Source organism: Notothenia coriiceps, unplaced genomic scaffold (assembly GCF_000735185.1).
Source record: "Notothenia coriiceps isolate Sejong01 unplaced genomic scaffold, NC01 NC01_scaffold00000339, whole genome shotgun sequence".
In the NCBI taxonomy this organism is placed as follows: domain Eukaryota; kingdom Metazoa; phylum Chordata; class Actinopteri; order Perciformes; family Nototheniidae; genus Notothenia; species Notothenia coriiceps.
Window position 1 is genome coordinate 24,747,294 of NW_011333040.1, and position 23,493 is coordinate 24,770,786.

The 23,493-nt window shown below is 43.7% G+C and overlaps 2 protein-coding genes across 2 annotated transcripts in view; one reads left to right on the forward strand and one right to left on the reverse strand.

Moving 5' to 3' along the window:
- LOC104949591 (mediator of RNA polymerase II transcription subunit 15-like) overlaps positions 1-11,720 on the reverse strand; it is a 22,360-nt gene extending 10,640 nt beyond the window's left edge. The window contains exons 1-2 of the mRNA XM_010775974.1: positions 11,712-11,720; positions 5,553-5,558 (exon numbers count right to left, since the gene is read on the reverse strand). The gene's annotated coding sequence lies outside the window, so the exon portion shown is untranslated. The remainder of the gene's footprint in view (positions 1-5,552; positions 5,559-11,711) is intronic.
- Positions 1-23,493, forward strand: part of LOC104952680 (neurexin-1-like) — a 379,092-nt gene that overhangs the window by 130,028 nt on the left and 225,571 nt on the right. The window contains exons 7-10 of the mRNA XM_010779550.1: positions 1,983-2,006; positions 3,082-3,243; positions 6,904-7,345; positions 13,207-13,590. Coding sequence (XP_010777852.1) covers positions 1,983-2,006; positions 3,082-3,243; positions 6,904-7,345; positions 13,207-13,590 — 1,012 coding nt within the window. The remainder of the gene's footprint in view (positions 1-1,982; positions 2,007-3,081; positions 3,244-6,903; positions 7,346-13,206; positions 13,591-23,493) is intronic.

Below are 23,493 nucleotides of genomic sequence, written 5' to 3' on the forward strand. Positions count from 1 at the left end.
AAAAGAGCAATTTTGCTGCTTTTTCCAAAACATTTTTTTGTCTGGAGCCGCAAAACATATTTCATAGCTTGATAGCTAATAAAGTTGTATTTATTGTTATATCAGACACAAACTACAGTTGTTTTTCATTTATTAGGCTATTTATTACATTATATAAAACTGTTAACCTCTACTAAGAAACAAAGAACTCCTATAAGGAGAATTAAAATAATATACAGGCCTACTTTAAAATAATTAAACACAGCACTTGGGGAGTCCTCTGCACATTCGAAGGAAAATAAATATTATTAAAATGGGCCCACTTTGAAATAAATAAAACATATAGCTACACCCTAAAAATAGTTAAAGGTATAGGTAAGAATTGAGAAACCAGCTCGAGTGCACTAGAATTTGAAAAGAACGCAGCCGAAAAAAATCTGCCCCTTCCTTCAGACTTCCTTACAGAGCCCCTCCTCCAACACACACGAACGCGCACATGACCAATGAGGGCACGAGATAAGTTTGTGCACAGATGGAAGATGGAAGGCTGACAGGCAGGTAGGCCATCCAGTTATTTTAGCCGGGCCGGCTCAGATGATTGGTCGTGCTTTTTACAGCGCCACGGCTTCCACAGATTAAATATTTGTATGTATTTATTGTCAAAGCATTTAATATATTCATTGCTATCGGGATGTTAAGAGCATTCCATGGAATATAACAAAAAGTGTTTCTGAAGTGAATTACCTAACCCACCATTAACTTGTGGCCCTGTAAAATCTAGCAGAATCCTTTCTGCAATAGTTCAGATTTTCTAAATCCAGAGTACGAGATTACTGCAGCAGCAGCAACTCCTTTTTCCGTGCTGTCTTAACTGAATGATATGAAAACCATTCTCCCACTGGTGTCTTAACCCCACAGTTATATTGACGAAAGAAAATCTGCAAACATTTGCCATATTCATTGATTAAGCAAATGTAAATCAGCTACAGAATAATAGGCAGGGTTATGTCCGTTAAATCAGGGTGAGGTTAGATACAGTAAGTGGAAGCAAAGATTTGTAATGTCTCCCATACATTGTTACTTTTTAAATATAAGCTTTTCAAGTTTGCCTGACAAACAGGAATAATGCATTTAATAGACATCAAACACTTATTTATTTACCCTACAGTATCAAACTGATTATTTTGTCCTAAATAACATTGTTCCTGCTCATCTGGTGGGAAATGTTTCTCTTCACCTCAGCACTAAGCTTCTCCTTCTGCACAACCAGAAGATTGAACATTGGCAACCCTAAGGATTTAGCCAGCCTGAACATTCACTGTATTCAAATAGTGAAGGACGACCATGCATATTGAATGCATGCTCTTTGGGGGAATCCAAATGGCCATTCTCCTCATTCTGTATCAGGGTGTTCTTTGCTTTGTCTCATTGCAGTAAAGTGATCCTAAAGTTCATCAATAAGACCAAATGGAGGTACAGTACTGTACGAGCGACGGGAAGTCTGATACCCTGGATTGGTCTCCAGCCTAAAATAATATATAAAATATACATGTGTCATAATGGTCTTGAACATGGGACTTTCTAAAAGAGGGTCAACTGATGTGCTTTAGGTATTATTTCTTATATACCATTTAGTCTGTCAATCATAACCTTTTGTCAGGACTTTGGTAAGGAGGTTGGGTTACATAAAAAAACATGGTGCAAGAACACCATGAGGTACATAGGGAGTCACTGGTTGAGCTCTGGCACCTCCTGTGGAGCTATATTGTTATTTCCTTAGTCTGCTTTTTTCTTGTTAAACTTATTTTGCCCTTCTTTCTCTATGTTACTAACATGCTTTGGAAACAAACTAACATCATTCATGGAATGTGTCATCTACTAACCAGTATGGTTTTTACCGTTCAACAATGTACTAACAGTATTGACCATCATATATTATTTGAGTAACAATCGTTATTCTGTTCACAGTTTTTAATTTCCTTTCTCCCCCCTTTTCCACAAAGCACTCAGGCATTGGACACGCTATGGTAAACAAACTACATTGTTCGGTAGATATCATTCTAATTGTTTCTTAGTTTGGGTTTGCCGTGTGTTTCTTTCTTTCTTTATTTTTATTGTAGACGTCATTTACAAAAAAGGGAAATTGCGGTTGGTACTCTTTTGCTTACTTTTCAAATCCTTTTTAATTTCTTGGTTCATTCATTGGTTTCACCCTCTTTATTTCACTTGTTTCCTGTCCAACTCTGTTTAATCCACCTTTTTAGGAGCATCATTTCGAGCCTTTTGCATCAAGCTGTGGTTAATAATGAGGACCCTCTCCTGTCTGGCTGGCCTGATGCTCTTTGGCTCAGCCAGTTGAACCCCCATTCACTTTGCATGGCATGCACTTTGACTATGTGTTGCAATTGTCACAGTGCCCATTAGTCAACATAAATGTGAAAGTTAAGTTTTGTTCGTCTTTGGTGCTTCCCTGGTGAATTCTTACGTATATCTCAGTGTCCCTACGCTTCTGCATGCTTCTGACGTTATGGCAAGTGTTAAAATATTGACTCCCGGTATCCCATTCAATCATTTTCTTTTTGTTTTGCTTGTAATCAAAAAGAAAACACAAATGCATTCATGTTTCATGTTTCTCTTAAACCCTAAGTCATTGACTATACTAAACGGTGATTGTGCTCATCATAGCATGTGCTCCCTTTCTAACCAAGTAGCACTTTCTGATTTATTTTGTAGAACTGCTGGATGTACTAATATTTGATTAATGATTTAACTAACCTAGATAACATTCTACTAACACCATTTTTGTGTCTGCTAAATAACATTTACGTTGCTGTCGGGGCAATACTAACACTGTATAAAAAATGTGCACTTCACTAACACTCTAACTAGAATAGCATTCTTTTGAAGGCTTGCAGTCTTCCAACTAATCAAACTGGACAAAATAATAATAAAAACAAGAAAAAAGACAATAAAAACAGACATGAAAATGGGTTAAGAAAAGTAAGGAAGTCTTCAATAGACGACAAGAAGGAAAGGCAGTGAGTTTGCACTACTTAGGCTGTCTGAGTATAGTGTGTCTTTTCCCTGTGCTTGGTTGTCTAGGTGACAATATCCGTGGATGGGATTCTGACCACCACGGGATATACACAGGAAGACTACACCATGCTAGGCTCTGACGACTTCTTCTATGTTGGAGGGAGTCCTAGCACAGCTGACCTGCCTGGATCTCCAGTCAGCAACAACTTCATGGGATGCCTCAAGGAGGTAAACACTGCTTCTGTGTACTCTCTGACGCTGGTGGGTGTTCAGGATATGACTGGCTTCACCTCAGGACTCCAAAACAGGCCATTCCACCCACACACTGACCCTGTCTCCTCCTTTACTCTTTGCTTTAGTTTGTTTCTCACACAAACTTTATTATGCCTCTACCTCCCCCTCAGTGCACTCATAATGTAACACACAAGATTGTGCACACACACACACACACACACACACACACACACACACACACACACACACACACACACACACACACACACACACACACACACACACACACACACACACACACACACACACACACACACACACACACACCCACACACACAACTTCACACCGAGGTGTCTGGTGTACCACACAGCTGCACATAAAGAACAGTCTTAGAGTGGAATTTAGCACAGACTTCATACGGCTCCTTCAGGTGCACTTCAAAGAAGAGCAGTGATCCTGAGATCAGGCAGTTGAATTTTCATGAGCAGTCAGCCAACTGACACACTAAACACCTCACTATTCTTCCACTGGGGACTGAGGTACCAGACTGATGTTATCGTAGGCTACTTGCCTAATGGCTTACCTTATTACCATAAAATTTTGTGTTTACTGTAGCAAATGTATCTTGTTCTAGAAATTAGCAACTAAGATTTAACCCTCACCCTCACTTGAAGAAAAGGTGCAGAAGCAACCTGGTGCACTTGGCTAATGTGTGAAGATTAAATGTACGTCTCCCAGATGAGGCAAAAGAGGTCATTACACAATAGTGTTTATATTGTTGGCTGGTTGATAAGGCATTCTGACCTTAAGCATTTACTTTAGGAGATGCCTTGTATTTATAAAGATGTCTGGCAGAAACATATCTTAAGTACTGCAAAATTAATAATCCATTTATTTCAACTTTTAGTTTGAAAAGCATCCTTATGTTTTGTTCTCTTCTCTCTCTAGTGTCCTACATTTTGTCCCACTCACCTCAAGCGCAGACTGTTGTCCTTAGCAAATGTCTCATAGATGTCTGAAGAAGCTCCCTTTAATGAGCAGGCAGGGCGTGGACCACATGTCCCCACGCCATGTACAGCTCATTAGAGGTCTGGTTCTGAAGGATAGTATCTTAGTTAACTACTGTACATGTCTCTGAGCTGCTGAAGATGTGGTGACAAAGGGATTGGAAATGGTCTACCCTAAGCCTGGTCTCTCCCCACTGAGCTGTCCTCACTTTTCTTGGTCAGCTTAAGCACAGCGGCTGCTCTCACTATCCTAATGTCAATGTATTATGGCGCAAAGAGTTGTGGGATATACAGAATTCCCCTGTAGTTTGCCACTAGGATCATTTCATTGTTATTAGCGTTATAAAAAAAAGAAGAGACAAGGCCGAAATACTCTCAATCATAAGGTTAGTTGAGCTCACGTAAATGTTTTTTTATTTGATATATTAATTGCACTGACAGACTGTCATGGAGCCTTTTGGTTTCTATAGAAGCCCTGTTCCAGGTCATCTTCTGTGTATGTCATAACATATGAGCGGTGGTTTAACAGCATGTGCTGCAGGCTGTGATTGATGGCATGATTCGAAGCGGCTTGTTGTTGTATTTGTGTGCAGATTCCAGTCTGAGCCGCCACGCCTGCCTGTTGGTTCTGATGGCAAAACAAACGGTGGTGCAGTAATTGCTCAGTTGTCACAGCACATAGCTTGATGACAAATTAGTGCAGCAGTACTAGCGCAGCAGCAGTTGTAGCTCAGACCAAAGCGCCTTTGACTCTGAAAGGTGCCCTTTGTCTTGGGTATAAAAAATGTATTCGGCTGTGTCTGTTGCACCTTTAGTCTACATAACTAAGGTCCACCATGCAGAGATATCAACCTTTTATTCATTACTCTTTATTTCTTGTGTCAGGAGATTCTAATTGGATTATCTTTTTCTTATTATTCTATTCTAATGGAATATTTAAACCGTTCCATTTGTCTCTGTTTCAGACTTTTTTTTAAAGAGAATGGATAAAGATGTCGGAATAAAAGCCTCTGTTTTTCAACTTTATTTTTTCCCCAGTGCATATGAATACAGTCTGATATAGTCAGTCACAAAGCATTAACAAGGACATAAGCCTGAGCTTACCTAAATCTGTGCACGGCAGTGAGCTCAATCTACCTGAACAGTTAGACACAGTAGATCTGGCTCAGTGATAAACATAATGCTCCATGCACATGCAATCCCATCGGAGGTGTCCCTGTTTTCAGGTGAGCGCTTAGCATGACAACAGATAAAGAACACGGCCAGAGTTTTCCACAGCTGTAACTCATTTGATTTGTCCCGTTGCAAGCAATAGATTTACCATTATGTCTCTTTTGTTATGTAAATATATATGCATGCTGACCATAATTGGGCTATCCGTCACTTGATAACCTTATCTACCCATTAGCAGTGCTGGAGCGGTGTGAAAGAGATAATTGACTCTGCTTCTGCCCCCTGGGGATAGTCTGCCTGGCATACTATTGACAGCTTTGTCTTTTAAAGTCCATTTCTTCATAGCATTTTCTTCAGGAACTGATTGACACATTGAATTCAATCACTTCATGTTTGTAAGTGTGTTTTTGTAGTAAGTATTTCTAACACAACTGATGTTTTAGTGACAATCTTTTACACACCAAAATGTTAATTAGTTTCACCAAATGTAAATTAGACAGAGGGATACCTGCTATTTCAGCTCAATTGATCAAGGTCCTCTTTCATTACGGATATTGGATAATGACAAAGTTATTGCTAATTCATTTTTGTTAGATTGTTGCCAATTACAGTTATAAACCTGTTTGATTTCCACATAGTGCATCATGCCGTTCCCCTCACACACAATGCAGCTTATTGTTTGATTTAGAGATGTTTTGAAATGTAATCCTACAGTTTATGAAACCAAATGTATCATGCCTTTTTGGGTGCATTTACGAGTCACACAGGATTTTCACAAGTTTCATAGAAAAATAGAGTTGATGAGCTAGACAAATGCTAATTAAATGTGATCAGGTTGGGAAATCGGTCTGCACTGTTCCATATGATAATAGTTGTCATTCATGGTTAATTGGTATTTTAATGAGGTGGTTCCTTTTTTATAATAGGCTGCCACTGTCTGTCACTTATGTCTTACCTCTACAGTGTTCAGCCTCTCAAAGGTCACATCACTAATGCACTTCATTAAATAAAGCACTCTAATGCCAAACCCTTTCTAACTTGTCTACAGTGTCTGAGAATACAAACTGCTTTTGATAAAAGACATTCTTCATAGAAATATGCAAAGCAAATGTCAGTCATTTTTTATTTTCAGCACACATTTATTCTAATAACAGGCTTCAACTGGGGCCTTAATCAGCATTTTACTTCACACATGCAAAGAAGGAAGCAGTTTTGATGTATCACTTGTATCTGAAGTTTCACACACAATTCCAGGAGAAGCTACTGTACCTGATCAACATTTTTTTACCCTCCCCTTTACCTTTTTTAAATTGAGACTATCTCTTCTTTTAGTCGACACACAAGCAAAAGTCAAAATAGAGGTCTCAACACTTCACCCAACCAGAATACTATATTTTGTGCAGGGTGATGTAAACGACAATTGGTGCCACTTAAACGCAGTTCCTCACTTTCCCTTTTCTACTCTTAATTCAGGTTGTGTACAAAAACAATGATGTGAGGCTTGAGCTGTCCAGGATGGCGAAGCAGGGTGATCCCAAGATGAAGGTCCATGGTACTGTGGCGTTCAAGTGCGAGAATGTGGCCACTCTGGACCCCATCACATTCGAGACGCCAGAGTCCTTTATTGTCCTCAATAAGTGGAACGCTAAAAAGACGGGCTCCATCTCCTTCGACTTCCGCACCACAGAGCCCAACGGCCTTCTCCTCTTCAGCCACGGCAAGCCCAAACAGCCGCCGAAGGATTCCAAGAATCCCCAGATTCTCAAGGTGGACTTCTTCGCCATTGAGATGCTGGATGGCCACCTGTACCTGCTGCTGGACATGGGCTCAGGGACCACCAAGACAAGGGCAGTCAATAAAAAGGTCAATGACGGCGAGTGGTACCATGTGGACTTCCAGCGAGATGGCAGATCAGGTAACTTTTCCGTCTATTACTACAATCACAAGCCTAACAATATGCACTGTAACAGGGCTTCTGCTACTACATCGTTGTTACCCATTCAGTTTTGACCCATGCAGTAGCTTTGGCTCTTTAAGTGCAGCTTGCAGAATTCACAAGACCAGCTCATCCGATTAACTTCTAACATTTTCAGTGCAGTACTCTGCACTCTGCAATACTTCCTGCAATACTTCCTCTGCAATACTCCTGCCAAGTTTAAAGTCAATTGGACGAACGGTTCTTGAGCTATGCAGTAGCTTACGGTTATTCCTTCGATTATATTACTATAAGCCGGCACGGCTTATAGTAATATAATCGAACAGCAATCGAGCAAACTTTTAAGGTCAGCTATAGCGAAACTGTATGGATGATCAACACTATGAAAACCAGCTTGTTCCAATTATGTTTTCAACCTAATTTGAGGACAATACTCTAAGCTGTAGGAAGAAACACCATAAAAAAAAGATTTTGACCTAATTCAGAATGGCAAAAGAGTGATACATGTGCTAAATAGGCTTATACTGTATATAGATGTGTCTTTGCCCACAGTTTCCAGGAAAAAAGGAATCATAATTTCTTAGACTTGCTTTTTAAAAGTTAAAAATGTAAAATAATTTTTTATAGCGCCAACAGCTGGCCAAATTGCACCACATTGAACTTTGCACTACTCTGGTCCCCCAGCAATGTACCCGCTAAGCGTGAAGTAGATCCGATGACCTGCTCTTTGTGTGAAGGACATGCACATTGACAGAGATGTTTCGCTTAATGATAGATTTGCACTGGATGCTTATTTTAAACCGTTCAGAATCAGGACATACAATATAAAATATTTTGAGGACACTAACTTCACAGGGTGGTACCGTGCGTCATAGATTACGATTCCAGAGTAAAATTTGCCACACAAATATGTTGCCCCCTCTCCTGTTGTGTCCTCTAAGCTCAGAGTTGCTCCCCTCTGGTCGCTGTTGATTTGCTTATCTAAGCAGCAATTTGTTAGTCTGTGCTTAGAGCCAAGGCCTCGCAATGTCATGCTGCAAATTAGATACTGTATACCCCTTGACCATATTTTCCACTCCATCTCAAGAGGTGGAAATTAGATTTACTGTTTCATTACCCCTCAAAGCAATACTGGGCTGTGGTCTAAATTGAGCTGTATACTTTGTTAGAATAGCTATAGCACATCCATGTGTTATTTTAAATAATTCTACATCTGACTGCACAAATCATTGAAGGTATTTTAAAAAAAAAAGATAAGCTCAAATACTCTGAGTTAGCTGAACACTATAATTTACAGTGCTGTGTTGATTTGATTCAGCTTAACACATTTGGGCAACAAAGAGCTGTGGGTGACTTCTCAAATAACATAAATCAACAACATTTAGTTACCGTAGACCAAGCGATAAGAAACGGTGTCTAAATTAGATTGTGTTCATTATCTTTCGAGTAACCTCCATCATCCACCCCCACACACAAACATGTGCGCACACACAAAAGCTATCGAACATCTTTTCTCGCTGTTCTCTCTGTCTACCCTGCCCAAGTTTCCATGGAAACAGGAGGTGGTCTCTCCCAGGCCTGAGACAGTTACTGCACAGTGCTGAGCTGTGCACTAATGACATTTCAAAATAACTTTTCTCCCTTTCCTAAAGTCTAAGGCATCAGCTCTTGCATACTAGCTTGTAAATGGGACATAAAAAGGTCTGTATTATGATGACTTAGTAACAAGATGGTGAGATTACTACACAGTGCACTCACAAAGTGTTACAAATTATGAACTTTACCTATGCTGACCCTACTAAACATAAGTCCATTTAATTCTGCAAATATGAAGTCCTTAAATATATAAAATATCTATAAACTGCAAAAAGCTATTTTATTAAGGATGTGTAATGATGTGTGTATGGCACTTTTAAATGATACCATTTATAATTTGTCAGTTCCTTTTTACTGTAAAGGCCTCATGAAATCTCCATTCCCACAGGTTACTATAACGGTGCATTACATAGCAGTTTTGTGACTATCTAGTTATTTAGACATTATCCTAACAGCTTTCTGAATGCAGATTTTAATATATTTGTTTTTTAACATTAGTAACATTTACTTCATGGACAAAAAAAAAGATAAAGTAATATTTTGATGGAATGATATTCTAGGTCATGCTCTAAACAATTTGTAACCTTTATAAAAGCCTGAAGGAGGATGGTCCATCTCTGTCAACATGTTATTTCACTATAGTCCACATGTGAAGCTCAGTAGAAAAAGCCCTGTCCCTCCTACGACATAACCTTAGCTTGGCTTGTGTCGGCACTTTTACACCCCAGCTCTAATTAGTACTACTGTTTTAATGATTTATAGAAATAAGATAATTTAAAAACATAAGAAAAGTACTCACTAGTCTTACAAGAGTGCGAGTCACAAAACATGCGGTATGCTCTGCTTTTCATCGGTGTCAGATGTTTTATTAAAACACAACTCCAAATGCATCGCTCAAAAATGAAAATCAACAGCCGGACATCAGCTGCTGCCGGGTCCTCCATGAGCTGCTCTTCGTGTAGCCGTGACAGTGCCTGATAACGATCCCTGCCCTATTTAGTTTAGCCGGCTCTTCCTGCAGGAAGCAAACTGTAAATGGACTCTCGCTCTCAGACAGCATCTTCTAACCTCAATGCATTAGAGACGCTGAGATACACTCTGCTTTTAAGTGAGGGCTCCTGGGCCGCGAGTGCTGTGGGTCACTCATCAGAGACATTACACGGACATTTCTCTGTTGAAGCCCCACTTCCTGCCAGGGCACACACAAACATGCACACACATACTGTACACAAACAGACACATAGGCAGAGATACAGACAACACATCCCTTCCATCCCCACAGCCCACTCGCAAGCTCTACAGAGAATCCAATCACATAGAGAGATTTGGCCGTATCGCCCTAACTGGATTGTAGTAATCCCCTGTCTGCCATGTTTTGGGGATGTGTGAGTGGGGTTAGGGGACATCCTGCCAAGTTGAGCCGTGCTGCTGATGCAGAAAAAGTATGAGAGAGATCTGAGATGTCCTTTGGAACTCTGGCTTCAGATTTGATGATGGAGTAGCACTCAGGACACCGAGAAAGAAGGGGAGAACAGAAATGTGGTCGATGGGTTTTAGAGTGTCGTGGAATGCTGGTCTTTGTCAACATTCTCATTTAACGCCTGCATCGTCATTTTAATCAACCCACCTTAGCTGTATGTGTGGCCCTGTGCTTGCTTCTCTAGATATGACTTGCTGCTGCAACTTCCCTCATCTGCTTTCTTATCTGATATCATATACCCCTCCCTCATCTTCTCTCCAGACATCTTTATCTCCATGTTCCCATCTTGTTCTGTATCCATCTCCTCCTCTTTTATGCTCTGCAGCGTTCACAGAGACACTGCCTTTGTCTCCCTCTTGGCTATGACAACTGTTCCAAACATAGTCCGTCCTGCACTGTGTGCATACTGTATGTCATATGGTTCCTATGCTTCTAGCCTGGTGATGGCACATGTCCCCATGGGATTATATAGTGCCTTCCGACTTCTTGACTGTTTACACACTTTCTACAGGACTGTGACAAGTGAGCAGAACACTCTGAGCAGAAGCCTGAAAGATGCTGACAACCTTCTCTTGTCTCCCACTTATATCAATTTAGACAGACATGAATACTGTAGTCTTATCAGAATCAGAAACGGGTTTATTGCCAGGTAGGTTCACACGTACGAGGAATTTGACTTGATGTCATGGTGCATACATCAAATATAAAACAAAAAATCCAAAAAGTACACAGATAGCGAACTATATTAAGAACACAGTAAACAAATATAGATAGCAATACAATAAAGTAAAGAAGTAATTTACAGCAAAATATAATGTAGTGAATTATAGAATATGAAACATGTATAGTAAGCAATATTTGAACAATATTTGAACATTGTGTGCATTAATGTAATGCTTATAGAGTCTATGGCATCCTTGTTTGCTGTAAACAACTATAAAAACACTTACATTTAGGTACCAATGCCATGGGATTTAAAGAAGAGGATTAGAAAGTGTTTACTTTACAAACAATGGATCTTTTTGTACCACGGCCATTATGTGTTGAATGGGGAGATCTTCCATCTTGATTCACGCTATCCACGCTGATCCTCATTCTTCAGCCGGGCACCTGCTCTACTCAGAGAAAAGTTTCCTCGCTAATGAGTTTGATGTACTGAGCTCGTTAGCGATAACCTGAAGGGAGCTGTTCTGGCTGTGTGACGGGTGGCCTGTGCCAAGTGTGCAAAGCTTGGTAGTCACAACAGCTGTGGCTAGAGAGCGGGGGAAGTGGGTGGCGGCAGGAAAGTGCTGAAACAGATGCCGAGGGCCAAGACCCTGAGAAAAGAGTTGGAACATGTTAGTGGGACCAGGTTAATCATTGTGCACTAAGTCCTTAGCTGTCTCTCTCAAGCACCTCTACAATGAGGCTGGCTCACCTTGGCTATAAAGAAATTGCATAACCAGGGTTATTATTAACTTAGTGTTCTTTTTTCTTTTTTTGCAGTGTTTAAGATTTTAACAGTTTGAAAAAGGAAAAAAAAACACAATGAACGTGTCCTCTAATTGAAAACAGATGCAGATATTTATCATACGTGCAATTAATTGTGATATGTACAATCATGCATGCTAATGGTAGCTGTAATGAAATGTGAAAGGCCCCATTTCATGTCTAATGTGTCTCTTAAATGTGCCAGGCAGCCCTGCTGAAACTTCATGTGTGGCTTAGGGCTTCTTTCCCAATATAAACACTTTAACTAAAAGAACAACTTAAAAGCTGCACTTTTCTACCACATACTGTAGCAAGCAGTTCGGTCCCTGACATTTAGCCCGAGGCAATCAGCCAATGGCTCCTTCATATCTGCCATGGCATGTATCTGCCACTCAAAATGCAAATTATAACTTCATGGCTATTCTATTTTTGAGCATCCTTAGCCTACTATTTCTCTATGACTCTCCCTCTGTCTGTGCCGATCCTCAGCACGGTATATAGATTACTGGATGAGGATGCGGGCAGTGGAGGCAGCCACCATTAATTAAAGGTCCACAATGGCTCCTGCACTGAGAGAAACAGATCCATATACAAATTAATCACCGGGTCTGAGTCCCACAGCAAGGCCTTCCTTTCCACAGCTTTACAGTCCAGTCATGTCCGCTGTTGTTTACCGTGCTCCAGATCGAGAATTAAACCTGAATGAGAGCGATAAATCATGGTGGGGAAACACACAAACTCTCACTGCAGGTTTATGTGTTGGAGAGCTAAACAGAGGGAGAGACAGGGTGAAAAAAACAGCCTGCAGTCCGTTAATCAAGTTCAAAAAGATGGCTATGATGTTTCTTTGTATTTGTTTTGTTGGCTGAAATAAAAGAAGGGGTAACGATTTTTCTTCCCTTCTCCTTTCTTTTTTATAACCACTGCTTTATAGATAAAGGAGATTTATAATGGGAAATCCAAGGAAAATGGAGAGGATACTCTTAGGGATCCTAGATTAGGCTACTAATAGACTAGCTGTCCCATGATGAATGTGTCTTATCAACACTCATCAGTCATTGTAAATGAAGAAAATCCCGACCTTGTCCAGATGGATAACACCAATTAAGCTAATTTCTTCATCAAACCGTCTTTAATTGGGGCTTCCATACATGTTTGTGTTCCTGCAGGGGAGATAGTGTTTTTAAACATCTACAGTCACCAGGGGTTATAATGTGTTAATCACTTGAATAACCGAAAGGGTTGTTTAAAAAAGGCAAAATAAACATATGTACATTTTTCCAATTTTGTTTAGGTACCATTTCTATCAACACCCTCCGTACTGCCTACACAGCCCCTGGAGAAAGTGAGATCCTGGACTTGGATGAGAATCTCTACCTCGGGGGTCTGCCAGAGAACAAAATGGGGCTGGTGTTCCCCACTGAGGTGTGGACAGCACTACTGAACTACGGCTACGTGGGCTGCATCCGGGATCTATTCATTGACGGACAGAGTAAGGATATCCGGCGCCTGGCCGAGGTCCAGAAGGCAGCCGGGGTCAAGCCCTCCTGCTCCAAGGAGCCTCCCAAACAGTGTTTGAGCAACCCTTGCCAAAACAATGGGGTCTGTAGAGAGGGCTGGAACCGCTATGTGTGCGACTGCTCTGGGACTGGATACCTGGGACGCTCCTGTGAAAGAGGTAGGACTTTGTTTTTATGTAGAGCTGTTTAGAAGCATATCATCTGTCTGGTACGCATAACCTGGATTTACCAGTGTGAAATGTTGACTATGCAACTAAAAACTTGAATATAATTGAATTCCAAGACAACCAGAATACTTTCATTATATTCACTTTGGAACAGTGATGTTGATACGTTTTAATAAAGTGAGTTTCACGCCCGCAGGTAGTCTTTTCAGTGGGTCATCTCGCTTTACACCTCTAGCGATATAGAGAAGATGAAGAGAACCACTTATATAAAAAACACTTGCCACACCGCTCACAAGCTTTGATGCTCATGGTACTATGGTGTGAAAATGAGTTTGTGAGTGGAGCGTAATGCATGGTCACAACAAGTGAGTGGATGAGTGACAGAGCGGATCAACTGCTTGCTGTCGGGTGCACCTGCTGGATGTATAGATAATAACTGAAATATGTGCTCTCAGATTTAAATGAGATGCAGGACATCACTGTTAGATTTAACATGTCTAATTCACATAAAAAGCATATCCAGACAAAAGGAGGAGGCAGGAAAGATTTGTTTGTATCTGATAGTTGAACATCAGCAGCTCTCAAGCAGCAAAGTGAACGTAATACCAGGCAGAAAAGAAAGTGTTCATGTGGAGACAGACAGCCACAGAGAGGCAGACAGAATGAGTCAGGATGCGTAGTGTTGACTTCCTGATGTTAGACTATGTTGAGTGGCAGGTAACTGATGCACCGCTGAGACACTGCTGGTCACGTCCACCATGCACACTGGCCTGTAAATTGGCTGTCTTCTGCTAACCATTTGGCTCATCAAACCACTCGCTCATGACCAGACCTGGTGCAGAATACTTATCTCTCCGTCCTCCAGAGAAGAGAAATAGGAGAAGTGAGTGTCACACAGTGAACTCTTATAGCTCCATGTCTCAGCTGGAGCCGACATAAACCTGACTCTGCAGTAGTTTATTACTTTGAAAGTGCAGTTTTTGAAGCTGCTCATAGTAAAATAAAATCTCAGTCCTCAGCAGTGTTTCATGTTGTTAGAGTTATAACTTATGGCGTTATATCCAAGATTTGTTTGTGGATGTCTATAGTACTACTGTAACCGTAGACATTTGAGTGAAGTTACCCCTGAGACACTGTACAACATTCTACGTTCTTTTACTGCATTGCTATTTAAAAAATCTAAAAAGATTATACCATATCTGTTCTCATTCATAACACTCCGTTCGATGTCTCACTATGGGATGCGCCTCATCGCGGAGCAAACAGAAGCATCAATCTCATTACGCCAATCCTGATTGGCTGGTGATCTTAACGTCAGCGTCAGGGAATCCACCCACCCTATAAGTAGCTTGCGCCACGTCGCAGCGTCATTCAAACACCTCTTCTCGCTTCAGAGCACATCTCGATAGATCGGTAGCAGGGCTAGCTTAACGGTCCACAGACTGAACCCAAAGCTAACTTTCGGTCGACGGGCGCTCGCCGGCTACTTTTCTGCTTCGCAGAGAAGACTGTTTAATCTACCCTCGTCGTCGTTACTTTTCCTTCGGACATAATAGATATAAGTTTGTTGATTTTTCCAGCTAGTAAGCACACCTGTTTGCTAGCTAGGCTTGCTTCTCACTTCATCTGACCACACACCACAGCTTAGCAGAGGACACGTTTTTTTCTTTTTTCTTCTCTCTCACACCAGAGGAGAAGAAGATAAAAAGGTATTATCAACACACCTTAGTTAATATTCTTTGAGAATAAAATCCATACCACACCGGATTCGCATTTTTTCTCGCGGATTACGACAGGTTGTAAACTAAAAAATTTTTTTCCTCACGAGCAACGTACGCTGTTATGAGTGCGGGCGAGCGGGTATCTCTCCACGCCGTCACCACGGCGAACGCAGATTGGACGCTTTTCTCTCCCCTCGACACCAGAGGGAGTCAGGGACTCGGAGGGCGGCTCTGCGGGGTCTACGGAGTGAAGATTCCCCGCACCAGATCACACCAGGTCTGCCGTCGTCCTGCCTCGGGCAGTGGAACACCGCCCAGGAGGCTCATCGACAACCCCGGCTCGTGCGGGCATTGTGCCCGCTTTCACCATCAAGAAGCCTCCGCGCCGACGGGGCTAGCACGCCACGCTGCTGTCGGGACACGGGACGGCCCCTCATGGTCCGCTGATTCGCCCGGGCCGCCATCACAGACATGGGCGGGTCCGCGCAAGGAAATGAGCCCCCGGCCTGTGTCACGCGCTGGGCTCCGCAACTGACCTCCACCCATGGTCTCGCCCGCGGAAGGATGTCTTTTGGAGTTGGGACTACATGGAGGACGAAAGAGGGATGCCTCTGGAGATCCCTCCTGTCCGACGTCGGATGAGCAAGAAGATGATAATCTTCGTTGTTCGATCAGCTCAGGCTTGCCCCAAACCGGAGCGGATGGCTGGCTCTCCGGGCGATAGCGCTCACCCCAGCGTCGCCCTGTCTGGAGCATGGGAACCTGCAGGGCCGTGTGTCAACGCGCGGCCGGCGTCCAGCTGACATTCCCATGGCTGAAATGGCCAAGGAGACCTCCAGATCCGGCTACGGGGGGAAAGACTTCTCGTGGAGAACCGCCCCTACAGTAATAAGGGCCCCAAATCCAGGGTGCCTCCTCCCTGGACTGTGACGAGGTATGGAGAGGCTCGGCCGCTGCCTCACATACGCCCCATGGAACCGTGGTGGCAAGCCCACTCAGACCGAGGCTGGCTCCGACCCAAGCAGGAACGCCACGCTACCGGTGAAGGCAGACGTTCCAGTTCAGCGGAGAACGGAACGGGGCCTATAAAGCCGCAAGCGTTGTCCGGCCAGGGGGCCACTCAACAGTATCCTCACTGCTGGACCGCCTTACCAGGCGGAGCTCTGCGAGGACCTTGTCGAGCAAACCTGGCGGCCGTGTGGGACCGAGATCGTAGCGATCACGGACCATTTGCCTCCGTGTGCAGCGCTTGTTGCAGTCCAGCGCACGGGTAAAAAGTCATGGGCATAATGGTGGTACAAGAGAGGAGCCAGGTGGCTCAACCTTGACCCAACCTCCCAGACCGGGAAAATGAGGATGTTCTCGACATGCCTATTCGGTTTCCCGAGGGTCATTTTTCGGCTCCGCTTTTAGTCTCGATTGCAGGCGGAAGGTGTAGAGTCGAAAAAAAGAAGGAAGACGAGGCCCTCACCTCTTGTTTCTTCCCCCCGAAGGGTCAATTGTTTTCCTGTATCTCTTGCGACTTTTTTTGGTCTTCTTGTTTGTCTGTTTCGCCCAATTGTTGCCTCTTCTGTTTGGTTCCTCTGTTTGGTTACCTCTCTCTGTTTGGGCTTGCGAGGGCCACAGGCCCGCCCCTTTTGTCCCCTTGTATTTTTGTCTTGGAACGAGGACGAGTTTGTGTCTTGTGTGTTTAATTTATCTTTTGTCTGGCCAGTAGCTTCTTGTTGTGTGTCTAGCCGACTCAGTGTTTTCAGTCACCAGTCGGGAGGTTGATAGGAAGGCCGGTTTTGCGGCCTCTTTTCTGTCCTGGACACGCCTCTTCTCCCTCTCCTCGGTGACAGAGCTGGAAGTTCCCTGTTCCCAAGCTCCAGATGTGTTTTTGGGGTGCCACCAGGGCCCATCTTCCCGCCGCTCGAGTGATGCCGCAACGCCATCCTCAAGGTCGCGCCAGAAAGGGAAACGGACTTAATACCAGCAGACAGCGAGTTTCTGCTATCTGCCCTAAGTCACAAAAAACCACCATGTTCACCAAATACCATTGTTTTTCAAATAAACCATTTTTCACTGTCGCATCCGGGCGCGCTTCAAGCCGAGGGCGCAGTCCAAAAAAAATGAAAAGAAAACCAATAACAAACAATAAACAGTCTGCACCTGGTCCCCTCTTTTGAGAGCAGCATTACGCTCTTTTTTTTTTCTCAAAAAGGCGGCATAATAAGGATGGGGGTCTGTGAAGCCCACCACCGCCCACGCGCATGCGCAGGACGGACTGGGTTTATCAACCCTGGGTACCGCGCTGTTTCAGATACTAGAGGGCCCCATACACAACCATATAGAGACATCAGAGGGACAAGAGACGTGACATCTCCGGCTCTCTTAAGGAAGCGACAAGGTGGAAGATGCTTTCACAGATTCTGCTTGGGTTTTTCAAGACAGTACCACGGGGCTACAGCTCCCAATTCGCTGTCACCCCCCCTCCGCTTCTCGGGCATTCTGTTCTGTAGTTCACAATGCCCGGGGAGAGGCCAGCCCCATTTCTGGAGCGAGGAGATTTCTCCTCGCTACTAGAAAAGAAGGCTATATCTATAATACCCGGCCGAACAAGTTCAGAGCAGCTTTTATTTCTCAAGTTATTTCCTCGTTCCCAAACGGGGGAGGGGAACGGAATTCGGCCATACTAGATTAGCTCTGAACCACTATCGCAAAAAAAGATACAAATTCAGAATGCTCACTCACACATTTCTCTGCTTAGTCTCGGGCGACAAAGCGGACTGGTCACATCAGTCGATCTGAAAAGATGCGTTTTCCCACCATCCCCAGTATATTACCCCACACAGGAAATATCTGAGGTCGCATTCAGGGTGTCCTGTTACGGAAGTACAGATCCTTTCCCTTCGCGTCTGTCTCTCAAGGTCCAAGAGTGTTTGGTGCGATGTACGGAAGCCGCGATAGGCCCCGTTAGAAACAGGGTATTCGCCTGGCAACCTACACTGGACGACTGGCTGCTTCTCGCGACCAGTCGGGAACAGGACGGCATTACGCAGACAAATATCCTCGTAAACCACCTGCTCGACCTGGGTTTCCATAATAAAACATCAGAAAAGGCTCATTGTTGTCCCCAGCCCAGACTTGTACTCTTCCTGTCTACCACCTGAAACTCGGTGCCCTTTCAGCCCGGCCTGTCAGGCGGAAAGAGTGAAAGCGCTTTTCAGAGCTTGTCCTCGCTTCATTCCGCCTGCGCAATATGTTTCTCTTCAGATCATGTCTGCGGGGTTACTGGGTCATGCGGTCAGCATCCTGGTTGGTACGGGACTGGGACGCCTTACACATTGAGGGAGTTTCAGCGCTGGGTAGCCGCCCTCAGACTTAAACTCCGCGCGTCCATGGCGCGCAGGAGAGTGATGTCCACTTGTGGAAATGGCGTAATGGGCACTGCGCCAACTGAGTGCACCCCAAACTTTTCAGTACGGTAGACGTGCACTCCAATAGAGAGAGCCTCGCATACATCATCGCAGGAAAGGTGGCTTCATCTCACCGAACGCAATCGGTACATGACGGCTCGGAGGATCGACCGGAAGAAAAAGAGCGACTTCTCGGAGCAAAAGAGACCTCCACACGAGCGCACATAAAAATTACCCCTGAAGCTCCATTATTTAGCAGGATAGTTCCATCACACCTAAATTAAACCGCCTTCGCACCTTTCTCAGGAGGAGCACCATGTCTCCTGAAGAGACAAGAACCAACAATTACCGCACACACCAAATCCTCAGACAGAAATTACAATATAAACGCTCAAGGGGGTTTGCGCCTACTCTCCAGTACCACATAGCACCTAGCCACCGCAAAACTCTGCAATCTTATGAAGCTGCGCGTCTCCTCCACTCTACTAGAGAAGCGAACAGCACGTAGTATTGTGTAGTGATGCACCACTATATGTTGTCTCTCTTTGTAGGGTCAAGACCATGTGTTGTTCTCTCTCTGCTAAAGGAGCGCCAAGACCACTGGCCCACTCCATTTTCCACTAACATGGTTGTGAGTCACTGATGGCAGCCTCGCGATCTCACAGTACGGGCCGAGCCATTCGGCTAATTCTTTCGCATCAAAAAAGCAAATTACATCATGTCCAGATGGTCTTTCAATGCGACCCAAACACGATCTAAACCGCCACCCACGTATAGCAACAAAACAGTAGGACACGGAACCGCAACAACTCGCGACAACAGGTGCACTAACAGGTCCCTCCAATGTACACCGCGTCCACCATCACATCGTTAATCGATTACCCCAACTCTCGCGCCAGACAAGTGGCGAGGTAACAGCGACCACAACACTGATCAAAAAAAACCCTGCAACATAGACTACCCACGCACCTGAGCTCGCCACCATAGATAACTGGGCTGGCAAGGATTACCTCCAACTCTGTGACAAGCCGTGGACAACCAACAGGGCCACTCCCCCCATATAACCTCCCGGGACACCCAATAAAACAGCCGTCTCCCCAACGATGCCCGCGGAACGGGGACAGAATCTATCCTCCACACACCACCAGCGCAACGGCACTCAGGCCTCAGATGGGCCACCACACTATGTGCCACACAGCTACGCGCTACAATCCTGAACTACCAGTGGGCCTCCTCAGAAGGTGATAAACACGATTCCGCAAGAATCGACACAAACAAACACGAGCATCTCCCTACCACCACACAACACCAAACTCCCATAAACGAGCTCAACCCATACCCTCAGTAGTATGACCACCAAAAAATCGCAGAGAGTGTGAGGGAGTGGTGCACATATACAAAATAAAAGGGCACACCTCCTGTCAGATGTCCCTCAGTGGTGGCAATCTTCATCAACCACCCCTTCCTCCTACCAGACCATCAAGAAACCAATAAACCACAGAGGCTCCTTATCAACCATTCTATCGATCCCAAAACGGTAATACCTGCGACTATCTATTACCAAGCATTGAACCAATTGTGCCGCTTTGCAGAAGAGGATAAGACGGGCTGACACCCAAAACCCACCTACTTCGGTCTGCCGTTTTAACTGCCGCTGGCAGACACGCTCACGACAAAGACAGCCATCCCCCTCCTTGTATTCCAGGGTCAATGCATCGCCCTTTATGGTGGCACCCTTCACAACGCGCAGTCATGACTCCAAGATAGGCCCACTCAAACCCCATTTAGACAACCCCTGGAAGGAGCTAGACAATGAAACCCAGCAACCTTGCACGACACAATGGACAATCACTGCACAACTGTTTACTGGCCCTGGCATTCCGCACAAATCGCAGACGAGACTAGATCAAGTCATAGAAAATAAATTACAAATACCAAGCTCTGATACATCCTTCGTAGCAATACAGATATATTTCCCCGGAAGGCAAACACCACAGAAGCAGATGGTTCGCTGAAGCCCAACCTGGCCTTTATACTAAGGTGGTTGGGCTCATGTACCCACCAATTTGAAAACTTGAAGATTATACCTCCGCCCGCTGTGTTCCATCCCGACAGAACAAAGCAGAGAAAACCCGAATTATGCTAATAGAGTCCAGGTCCGCTGCTTTACGGCCCTCGCGCCTAGACAGGTCACAACACAGAGTTATCGTCATGTATGGACCAAAAAAACTTCTCAAACAATATCACTAGGAGACGACAATCCCACCCTACCGAACCGGGCACAAGCACCGTACCCAAGGCAACCGGGCTCTTCCCCACCTAGGAAATTGCTCCGCGCCCAAGCGATTGCCTTACGGGGCCTAATGCGAGATCAGAGCGTTTGGCCAACACAACCCCTCCGCGCAGATAACTTGACAACGTGCTCAAATCGACTCAAAAGTGGTTCATATACAGACTCAACATCCTGGGCCTTTGTTCAAGGGTGTCTCCACCAAGGGACATTTGTGCAAGTCAGCAGCGCATAGGTATCCTCACCAGAACATACACACTATTTTGTCACCCGCTGTTCCCAGCGGCTGACAACATCTGCTACCCTAGTCGCTAGAGCCGGACCAACATCAACCAGTCGCCATGGACCCAAAACCCAGTGTTAACCGACGTCAGAAACAGCAATCTTTACCTCGTCTCAAGTTCTGGTGTTTCCCTGGTCGAACATTTTCGAGACAATAAGCAACTGATCTAAAGACCACATAAGGAATACTTCATATATCCCATATGAGACCATCGAAACGGAGAACACCAACCAAAAACAAGTAGTTTAAATCGAAAGAAATGAAAAGAACTAATAGTATAACTATACGCTAAAACCACAGTTCCTCAAGGGAAGCTAAACACATGAAGTGAGAAATGTCTCACCTAGCGGGGCCACTCCTTGTAAGGTGAAGCGAGAAGAAGTGCAGATTATATTATAGAAATGACGGCTGCGACGTGGCGTGCAAGCTACTTATTAGGGTGGGTGGATTCCCCTGAACGTAGACCGTCAAGATCACCAGCCCATCAGGATTGGCGTTAATGAAGATTGATAAGCTTCTGTTTTGCTCCGCACTGAAGGCGCATCCATTAGCGGACATCTCACATACATAGATTAACACATCTGAGAAAAACCACTGACGGTACGTAATAAAGTAAAACACTATAGTTAGTAGTGTAAACACAAAACAAAGTCCTTAAGACATATTACTGTAGACACCCAATTCAACAGCCACGGACATAGTCACTGCTGGTATCTGCCTTTTATCAGGCAATTAGCTTGTCTGGACTTGGACCAGGAGGAATTAGCCCCCTGAACCTAGTTTGAATCAAAATTCTTAAAACCAGAAGAATTACTACACAACCAATCCAGCTCTGATGAGCCAAAAAGACATACACATACCTTTCAACTTGCTAATATATCTGCTTTTAAAAGGGCAATAACTTCTCTCCTAAGAATCAATTTGAGACTATTCACAAACACTCTTAAAAATTGACTTAATCAGACTTTTTCTTTATTAAAATAACATATATGTTTCAGCTCAATCACTGAGGGGCTTATTCACAGTTCATTTGTATTCATTCATATAATAACCAATCGACATCTGCCAAAGGGGACATTGACTAGATATGTAAAGCTCACTGTATACTGTACAGGTCAAATTGACAATTGATATTATTATAGAGAAATGTCTATTACCCTTGAATAACGACATTGTATGCAAAAAAATAAATCACTTATAGGGTCNTGTGTAGGTTGTATGTAGATTTTGAGATATATAAACAGTACTGTATATATATCTAAAATAAAATGTTATATACCGTCCTCCTGGGACCCAGCCCATTGAAAATGTCCACTGTAGTGGACATTTTGTTAACATGCATCTCCTTTTACTCTTTTGAGATACTCTATCAATCCCTGATGTACTGTACAGAGGACATCCTGGTCCTTCCAGTGATATGTCATCATTGGTTAAAATGGCATGCTGGGAAGTTCCTTTTTCTTTTCATCCAAAATGGCTGGCATACCAAAAACAAAATGTTATAGAAGCAGGAGGAGAAGTCAAATATTGTTGAATAATTGTAATTTGTACCATGAAAATCATATATGTTCTTGTTTATTAACATGTGAGGAAATATATAATTAGTTCTGAAAGCAATTAAATAATTCAAGTTTTCAAATAACAGCTCTTTTATAAATGTCCATCCTTGTGGACGTCAGGACCGTCTTCATGGACTTTATGACTCAATATTGTTGCAGGAGACGGAACTGAAGCAGAAATGTTCTGTACTAGATAGTTAAGGGAGATTCAGATTTAGAGAGAGATGAAGATGATGAGAGAGATGAGGAATTCACACCTGGGATAGAAGAGGGTCAAGAAGAAGGGGAGAAAAGATGCAGGACGCTCCATGAGATCGAACAGATACAGACAGAGAAAGATAGGGACAAGCTGGAAGACATGCCCTCTGTGGGCCAAGAGTAGCACGTATGTCTTATTGTTGTTTTTATTGTCAGTGGAGCCATGAAAAATGAGCATTGCCTCAGGAATGCAAGTTTGTTTCTATGAGCATGGTCAAATGGAGACCACATCCATAAAACTAGTCAAGATGACCCTACAGCCCGTGCCGACTGGACTCAATGAGGTACTTTTCCCAGCACATTGACTACAAAGTCTTTGAAGATCTGGAAAGATTCACCAAAAACCAAACTAGTTTTTTAATGACCAAATAAACAGCAATGTTTA